Source organism: Diplotaxodon limnothrissa, linkage group LG3 (assembly GCF_057381915.1).
Source record: "Diplotaxodon limnothrissa isolate DT_005_m linkage group LG3, D_limnothrissa_male_GT1.1, whole genome shotgun sequence".
Lineage (NCBI taxonomy): Eukaryota > Metazoa > Chordata > Actinopteri > Cichliformes > Cichlidae > Diplotaxodon > Diplotaxodon limnothrissa.
Genome location: NC_140598.1, coordinates 48,508,366 through 48,518,264, shown reverse-complemented (window position 1 = coordinate 48,518,264; position 9,899 = coordinate 48,508,366). Strand labels below are relative to the sequence as shown.

At 43.0% G+C, this 9,899-nt stretch overlaps 1 protein-coding gene across 2 annotated transcripts; it reads right to left on the bottom strand.

Annotated features, from left to right (window-relative positions):
• nit1 (nitrilase 1) lies at positions 1–2,828 on the bottom strand. 2 transcript variants are annotated; one of them, XM_085350759.1, is made up of 6 exons: positions 2,635–2,828; positions 2,094–2,327; positions 1,789–1,892; positions 1,553–1,689; positions 926–1,051; positions 1–840 (listed from the first exon to the last, which is right to left on the bottom strand). In XM_085350759.1, the coding sequence occupies exons 1-6, from the start codon at positions 2,721–2,723 to the stop codon at positions 574–576; spliced, it is 957 nt and encodes a 318-aa protein (XP_085206885.1). In that variant the 5' UTR covers positions 2,724–2,828; the 3' UTR covers positions 1–573. The 2 variants fall into 2 exon arrangements, with proteins under 2 accessions (XP_085206885.1, XP_085206886.1); XM_085350760.1 differs by having other exon boundaries at positions 2,094–2,361; positions 2,635–2,691.
• Positions 2,829–9,899: the final 7,071 nt, after the last annotated feature.

Genomic DNA, 9,899 nt, shown 5'->3' with positions numbered 1-9,899 from the left:
TTTTTAGATAATTCACATTTTAATAAATTAAGTGTGAAAGACAATTCAGTTTTAACCCCGCTGTTTCTCATCACATCTTTCACAATATCTTCTCTTACTGAAAGATTTTGCTTTCCTCCCTTCCTGTGCTCTTATTGGCCAACAGCACCACCTATTGATGAGAAGGAGTAATGTCACTTACAGACTCGTGGGATGATTTTAGAATTATTTTCTTTATCGGAAGAGCTAAAAGGCTGAGTGAGCTTTAATAACTGGAAATAAGATGACCTACTACACTGATGACTCAGAGTTTAAATCAATACATCTCAGATTTCTCCATCATGAGCAGAGAAAACTAATTTGAACTTCCTCAATTTCTGTCAACTACTGATGTAAAAACACTGACGGTTTCTTTCCACACAGGAAAGAAAAATTTCCACCACCTCGGTTTGTTGATTCTGAGCTCACAATGATGTCTTTTTTGATCTCCTGTTAATGCTTGAAGTCTGAAGTGAAAAAAGGACACCTTATTCTGCCGGCTGTTACAGACATCCTGATTTGTGGATCCATCATTAAACACCTCCCACATTCTTCTCAGGTTTGAGGCAGGCTGCGGTAGAAGGCATCGTCTCTGCGGTGCTGCTGGACCGGCATGTTCCTCCTTGTGCTTCTAACTTTCCCCAGGTCCACCTCCACAAGCACCAAACCTGGCTTCTCCTCCCCGCAGTCACCCAGCACCTCGCCCCAGGGGTCCACGGCCAGGGCGTGTCCGTATGACGAGCGCTTCTCGTGGTGGCGTCCAACTTGTGCCGCTGCCAGGACGAAGCACTGGGTCTCAATTGCCCGGGCACGTAGTAACACCTGAGTGTGAATGCATTTAAAGGGACATTTTTATGTTGGTTTATATCTCACAGCAATCCAGCTGTCCTACAATGAGCCAGCTCACCTCCCAGTGAGCAGCTCCTGTGGCTACAGTAAAGGCTGACGGGTATGTCAGGATCTCAGCCCCGTGTCTCTGCAGGGCGACTGACAATTCAGGAAATCTTAGATCGTAGCAGATGCCCAAGCCCACCTGGATTAAGCACAGGGTCAGTAGAAACACAAAGTGCACGTGCCCACCTTAATGTTACTGCACTTAATCAGTGCTTTGGTGTTTCAAACACTGCAAATCATCATCTTTGAAGTAGTCCAAACAAGACCTTGTAGGATAAATAACCCTGAATTACTTTTGGTGGATATTTAACATCAAATGTAAAGAGAAACTTCAAGTTTCTGTGAAACCAGCATGAAAACTGTAGTAAATATTCTTATTTCATTTACCTTTTTTCTCAGTTGTCATCTTTCCCTCATTTCCTCTCTGAGTTTCTTTTATCTTAACTGAACTCACCTGGCACACATGTAAGGACTGTAAAATAAAACCAGCTGCAGAATCACTGCTTTCTTTTGCATTCTGACTGGATTCCCATGATTATAGCACCCTTAGCTTACATTTGAACCCCTAAATAACTAAATGTTTAATTTAATAAGAGGAATTAAAATTAATTTGCATGTTTAAAATCTCTTAAAGTGACACCTTTCCGATTGGAGTCTGGACTGGGGCCACGAGGGAGGGTCCAGGAATGGTGAAAGCGCTTTCTTTGAGGGACACGCCTTTTTCTGGCAGCTCCACATCGAACAAGTGGGACTTCCTGTAGACTGAAACGATGTCACCTGTGGAGGAAACGACAGCGTGTCAGCGTGAATGAACTAGATTTATTTTAAAGGGCTTTAAACAGAGACAGGGAGGGAGGGCAGACAGCGGAAAAGCACCTCTGTCGTTAATTATGACGTGACTGTTGTAGATCCGTCGGTCAGCCTCCCAGTCGTGTCCCCTCTCATGAAATCCTCCAAGAGACAACCACAACTCCAACTTCCTGAAAGAAACAGCGATTTAAATACTTATCCACACGTTTCCAGCTGACTCCAGTTCATGCACATTATGAAACCAAGAGCACATTTTGCCTTAACAAGCTGATTTTACCAACATTGCACTTAAGCAGTTAGTGAGAAGTTAATCTCTCCAGTGCGTTTCATTGTTGGCGCTGGATAAAACAGACTGAAGGCTGTGTGTTTACCTGGCCAGCTGAGTGTATCTGGAGATCGTGTCTCCTGCCAGGCTCTCTGACAGCGCCAGCGTCTCCTCTCTGCTGGATCCAATGTAGTCAAAGCCCTCAGGCAGGAAGACCATGCTGGCCCCTCGCTGCTTGGCTTCCTCCACCAGCTGTTTGCAGGCAGAGAAGTTGGCCTCTTTGTCAGGGGTGGCTGTCACCTGACAGACAGCGGCCAGCGGGCGAAGTGAGCCGGACATGCTGCGCAGAGAAGAGGTTGTTTTTCAGCTGCAGGCTGAAGAAAACGTTCAGGTCAACCACCACCACAGCTGATCATTAACTACTGCTCTTACTACTCTGTTATACAGTTACTGACTGCAGCTCACTGCACTCACTGTGGCTTTCAAGGACAGGTAGACATCTGTAAAACAAAACCTACAAATAAATCAGTATTTGAACCAACTCTTAACTCTTTGGTTATAACCCAAAATTTGCAAATCCATGACACTTTGTTACAAAGGCTAGCTCACAGCTGTAAGAATAATCAAGAACAACAGCAACAGCATACCTGTTTTGCAGCCTGGTGTTGTGCCTCAAAGCTGGGAACGAGACCAGAAACTTTGCAGATGATCCCAAAACGCACCTGAGCGTCAACATCGGCCCCAGACACTGTCACCTTCCCTGATTGGGCGATTTTGGTATCATCAATAAACATTTACTTCTGTGTTCTGCTCTGTCCTCTTCAACAGGAAGAGTTAAGGTTCATTCTTCTTCTCATGTGAGCTCAGACATAAAGCACACCAGCTCCACCTAGTGGAGAGTCATCATATTGTCCTGTGACTAAGCTAAAGAAGCACCCTGAGAGCGCAAACCTCCACCACGGCAGCTCACTATCTGAGCATTATTTACTTTTTATGTGAATCAAGTAATTTTGTATATAAACATTTTGATTTCTTTTTTCTCTTTAGAGATATTTTAGGAAGTTTGTAGTGCAGTAAAAACAACAAATCTTCGGGTCAACTTGAAAGATAGGCAGATGTGAAATGTAAAAGTGAGATCAGAGGTTAAATATGATATTTGATGGAAAATATAATGTGAAAAATGTGTCTTTCAACCGCCGCAGTTTCCACAGTTTTCACTCTACAGACATTGTTTTACCCTCAAAACTTAGGACTATTGTGTTCTTTCAAACTATGCAAACTTTATTAATCCCACGAGTGGGAAATTTCATGTTCAGGCTGCCGACCTATTGCACGCAATGGCGGCGCCATCTTACTCTCAGACCATACATACGTTACACAAAAACATCACATGGGGAAGACAGGTCAGAGTGGTATTACAATGGAAAATGCACCACATGAGGAAAGATAACGAGAAAAAAATAACTCTCTGCACATAGCACATGAAAAAACTCTTAATACACCAAAGAAACACATGACAAGCAACAGGGGTGGGTAAAGGGTGAGAGACAGCCGATTTAGACAGTAAAATACATAATTCCAGTCTTAAAGTGATATAAGGTCTGTGAGCTTTCAATATTCATTCAGAATTTTTCTCAGTCTAAGTATAGTTTTTCAATTAGACAGCTTTTTGTAGTATACAATTTAAGGATATTCACCTGCTTTTCTTTAAAACTTTAAAACTTCTTCTTTTGCGTGAACTTCAGCTTTCACCAGTTCTGCATTTTAGCCTTCAGGTGAATGATTCTGTGTATTTCAGCTGATTCAACAATTTCAGTTAAAATTGAGTAAAAACAACGTTTTAACATTCACACCACATTTTCTTCAGGAAATGCATTCTCTCGTTTTATGTCATTTTTTTTGGTGTATATTTATTGTTGTTTAGTGACTTTTTTAGTGTCTATATTATATGACTTGTACAGCACTCTGGTCAGCTGAGTTTGTTTAAAATATGCTATGGGAATAACCTTTGACTTGACCTGACATATTGCTGCTGTTATGCTTCATGACAGTCTTCAAAATGATAAGTCAGTGGACTTCAAACACATTGTTATTTGTGAGAAAACTTAGCCACCTGTAAGTACTGCGTCTGAAAAGTCACAGTCTAGGGAGAAATGAAGAACAGAGCAAGGAAGATACTGACAGAGGGTTAGGGGAAACACTTAGATCTGCTGTTTTATTTGTGGGCCAAGGAGCAATTTTAATCAGCAAGCTGATCATTTAAACTTGTCGGACAGCATTTACTGGACTGTCAAAACTGTGCCCAACAATAATTATGAACATTTTTTTTTCAATGGTCAGGGGAAAGATTCGAGGTCTGATGTTCAAAATGTTTTTAAGGATTTTTTCTTAGTTTTTGCTGCCTTTTGTGGAATCTTACTAGGCATTATGATAGGTTTGTAACGTAAACCTATTCGCTGGAACGTTAAGGACAATTTGCTACGCAGCAAAAACCAAGACTCAAGGCACCAAAGTTCTTTGTGTTACTCATGCATGAGGGAGACCTGCCTGGAGCCAAGTGTCGTCCCACCACTTGACCTCCGTCAGACTCTCAGCCAGGTTCCCCATAGCACTCCTTTTATTGTGGTTACATGAATATGCATAGGGTCATTAACATATAACATCTTACATAGGTATACATGTGAACAAAGAATACTGTGTGTGTGTGTGTGTGTGTGTGTGTGTGTGTGTGTGTGTGTGTGTGTGTGGGGTCAGAGTGTGACCCCATAAACGACTTCCCTAAACCTGCTGGTCTGGGAAATCCAATAGTTCATCTAAACAAAAGGCACTTAACCTAAAACAGATACAGCCATGTTTATCCTGCCATAAAACAATAAACAAGGTACGACCTCTTCTCATGCTCCCAGGATGTACAGTGGGGCAAAAAAGTATTTAATCAGCCACCGATTGTGCAAGTTCCCCCACTTAAAATGATGACAGAGGTCAGTAATTTGCACCAGAGGTACACTTCAACTGTGAGAGACAGAATGTGAAAAAAAAATCCATGAATTCACATGGTAGGATTTGTAAAGAATTTATTCGTAAATCAGGGTGGAAAATAAGTATTTGGTCACCTCAAACAAGGAAAATCTCTGGCCCTCACAGACCTGTAACGTCTTCTGTAAGAAGCTTTTCTGTCCCCCACTCGTTACCTGTATGAATGGCACCTGTTTGAACTCATCATCTGTATAAAAGACACCTGTCCACAGCCTCAAACAGTCAGACTCCAAACTCCGCCATGGCCAAGACCAAAGAGCTTTCGAAGGACACGAGTGGTGGACAGAAAAGCGTCTTACAGAAGACGTTACAGGTTGAAACAATACATACAAAGATGTATTGTTTCAATACACTGTCACTTGGTGTTCACTCGCTCTGTGGTAGAGTATCACTTCCTGTTCCTGCTCAAACACAGTGGTGTTTCTGAGTAGCTTATTTGCTTAGCAATTTAATTAACAACTACGCCAATTGGAGGTCACTAAAATCAATATTGAATCGGTGTGCAACTTTGCCAAAACAATGTCGGACTCTGTAGTTTTCTCTGGTCCCCTCCCCAATCAGACCAGGAGTGACATGTTTAGCCGCATGTTCTCCTTAAATTGCTGGCTGTCTGAGTGGTGTCCCAGAAACGATGTGGGCTTCATAGATAATTGGCAAACCTTCTGGAGGAAACCTGGTCTTGTTAGGAGAGACGGCATCCATCCCACTTTGGATGGAGCAGCTCTCATTTCTAGAAATATGGACAAATTTATTAAACCCCCCAAAATATGACTATCCAGAGTTGGGACCAGGAAGCAGAGTTGCAGTCTTACACGCCTCTCTGCAGCTTCTCTCCTCCTGCTACCCCCCCAAAAACCCATCTCCATAGAGACTGTGTCAGCTTCCAAAAAGACAAAAAACAAACTAAAAACCAGCAACAAACAACTTAAACATAAACAATCACAAAGAAAGAACAATACAGTATCCACATCTGAACCAAAGAGTAAAACAGTGAAATGTGGATTATTAAATATTAGGTCTCTGTTAGTACATGACTTAATAATTGATCAACAAATTGATTTACTCTGCCTTACAGAAACCTGGTTGCAGCAGGATGATTATGTTAGTTTAAATGAATCAACACCCCCGAGTCATTCTAACTACCAGAAATCTCGAAGCACAGGCCGAGGGGGCGGTGTGGCAGCAATTTTTTACACCAGCCTATTAATTAATGAAAGACCAAGACTGACTTTTAATTCATTTGAAAGCCTGATGCTTAACATTGTCCACCCCAGCTGTAAAACTCAGAAACCAGTCTTACTTGTTATCATCTATCGTCCACCTGGGCCTTACACAGAGTTTCTGTCTGATTTCTCAGACTTTATATCTAATTTAGTTCTGAGCTCAGATAAAATAATTATTGTGGGTGATTTTAACATCCATGTAGATGCTAAAAATGACAGCCTCAACATGGTATTTAATCTGTCATTAGACAGATACCTTGGCCTCCAGTAATGCTGTGAGGAACCTTGGAGTCATTTTCGACCAGGACATGTCCTTCAACGCTCATATTAAACAAATATGTAAGACTGCATTCTTCCATTTGCGCAACATCTCTAAAATTAGAAATATCCTGTCTCAGAGTGACGCTGAAAAACTAGTTCATGCATTTATTACTTCCAGGCTGGACTACTGTAATTCATTATTATCAGGATGTCCAAAAAACTCGCTGAAAAGCCTTCAGCCAAAATGCTGCAGCAAGAGTACTGACAGGGACTAGAAAGAGAGAGCATATTTCTCCTGTTTTGGCTTCCCTTCATTGGCTTCCTGTTAAATCCAGAATTGAATTCAAAATCCTGCTCCTCACATACAAGGTCTTAAATAATCAGGCCCCATCTTATCTTAATGACCTTGTAGTACCATATCACCCTATTAGAGCACTTCGCTCTCGCTCTGCAGGCCTACTTGTTGTTCCTAGAGTATTTAAAAGTAGAATGGGAGGGAGAGCCTTCAGTTTTCAGGCCCCTCTTCTGTGGAACCAGCTTCCAGTTTGGATTCGGGAGACAGACACTACCTCTACTTTTAAGATTAGGCTTAAAGCTTTCCTTTTTGCTAAAGCATATAGTTAGGGCTGGAAGTGACCCTGAATCCTCCCTTAGTTATGCTGCAATAGATGTAGGCTGCCGGGGGATTCCCATGATGCATTGAGTTTTTCCTTTCCAGTCACCTTTCTCACTCACTATGTATTAACAGACCTCTCTGCATTGAATCATATCTGTTATTAACCTCTGTCTCTCTTCCACAGCATGTCTTTTATCCTGTCTTGCTTCTCTCACCCCAACCGGTCGCAGCAGATGGCCCCGCCCCTCCCTGAGCCTGGTTCTGCCGGAGGTTTCTTCCTGTTAAAAGGGAGTTTTTCCTTCCCACTGTCGCCACAGTGCTTGCTCATAGGGGGTCATATGATTGTTGGGTTTTTCTCTGTATCTATGAAGCGCCTTGAGGCGACTTTTGTTGTGATTTGGCGCTATATAAATAAAATTGAATTGAATTGAATTGAATGTGCACACATTAATGTGAGGATAAATGAAAACGGCGACATATTAGTCTGCATGGTCTATTTGGCAGGGCCAACGAGAAATCTGGTGGCTATTGGATGTCAGACTTCTATATGCTTGTCAGATGTGTTTCACCTGCATTTTATGAAGCTCAAAGAATATGGAATCAGAACGATGCCACCTTGAAACGAAACTGAAAAAAATATTGAAACCGAAAAAAAATATTGTAACTGAAATAAATGTACTGAAAAATCTTGTATTGAAACCGAAAAAAAAATTTATAGTGAAAAACAATTAATTGAAACTGTAATTTTTTTGTTTTCGGTTTCAATACAAGATTTTTCAGTACATTTATTTCAGTTACAATATTTTTTTCGGTTTCGTCTCAAGGTGGCATTGTACTGATTCCATAAAAGAACAAATTCAATTGTTTGGCCCTACACCCAAGTGAAACTTCGAGAGCCACTAAATGCAGAAACAGAGGTAGAAAGGGCACAGATAACAAACTCATTATGGGCTCATATTCTTCAGCCTTCAGTAAGATCGGAGGCTTTAAATATAAGGTTCACCAAGTTTACCAGCCAGAACCAGAACAAAGTCGCTGTTAAACTCTGGGGTTAAAACAACATTTGCTATGGTGACTTTTTCCAGCAACATATTTTCATGCAAATAGAATCAAGTACTTTATTCAGGCGTGCCACTACTTTGGAAATCAGAAGAGACTGAATTCTGTCTTAGTTAGTGTCGGGATGAAATAGTGTTACTATTCATAATCACTATTATTACTGTGGCATCACTTATGATTTATTATTATTATCATTTTTGTGACACATTTATTGAAACTGTTGATGTTATATTAAAGTCTGTATTTCAGGTGTTAGCATAAGCACATAATAATCTTTCATTGCAGGTGCAACTGTAATCATGTTATACACATATAAGCTAGGTCAAGTTAATTAATGGTTTGAAGCTACAGCCAGCGCGAGTTCGACTGATCTATGGAGCAAAGTTCAAGTTGAAAGAATTGCCCTACATGTTTACAAGTACAATTTACCACATATTGAAGGCTGGTGTGTGTGCTCAGTGTCAGGATTAGTGTCGTGGATGAGAGAAGGAGGAACCCAAACGCAGGACTCGCAGGAAGGTGAAGACTGGTGAGGATTTATTATAAGGAGTGGATGAACAGAGGGTGAACGGACACTGACTGGCTGGACAACTGAATGGCTGACTGAACTGAGGGAACACACGGGAAGGACAACACATGAACATCAACATCAATGACATGACAGTGAATGAGTAGAAACAGAGGGCTTAAATACACAGACTGATGAGGATGATAATGAGAGACCGGTGAGTACACAGCTGAACATAATCTGGCTAATGACACGAGACGAGCTGACACAGGAAAAGCAGGAAGTGAGAACATGGAAGTGGCAAAATAAACTGAACATGAACAAAACTGAAAACACTGGGTCACCGACCCAGGAACCCTGACAATACCCCCCCCTTCAACGGCCGGCACCCGACGGCCAAAAGAGAAAAAAGACCAGAACAGGACGGGCGGAGGGGGCCCAGAACGGAGGGACGGAGTCCACACCGAGACAGCTCAGGTGGGCGTCCACGTGGCCCGTGGCCGAGACGAGACAGTTCAGTTGGGCGTCCACGCGGCCCGTGGCCGAGACGAGACAGTTCAGGTGGGTGTCCACGCGGCCCGTGACCGAGACGAGACAGTTCAGGTGGGCAGCCGCGAGGAAGACGGCGGTGGCTGCTGTGCAGGTCCGGTGGGCGGCCACGCCAGCGATGACGTCCAGACGTGGCTGGCGCGATGACGTGGCAGCCGCAGAACCAGGCGAAGCAGAAGCTGAAGCTGAACCAGGTGAAGCAGAAGCTGAGGCTGGACCAGGCGCAGCTGAAGCAGAGGCAGAAGCCGGACCAGGCAAAGCTGAGGCCGGCCCAGGCAAAGCTGAGGCCGGCCCCGGCGAAGCTGAAGCAGAGGCCGAGGCTGGACCCGGCGAAGCAGAGACACCACCACCCCGACCCTTTGGTGATCTACAGGTGAAGGGAGGGCTGATTGGGTATATCCCGCCTTCTACTTCTCGCCTGTAGTCTACTCACCAGAGCAAATCGGTGTCTGGTTATCATGAAGATTATTCTGCTTACTACCTTGGCCCTGCTGCTTACAGCATGGACCCTGATGCACTTAAAGGATCAAGAAGCCAACTTGCATAGAAGGGCATGGACACATGACAACTCACACCTGGCTGAAGTGACACAGGACCACATCCATCCCTGGATGAACAACGCCTGGTATAGATACATATATAATCGCACAGAAGGCAAAG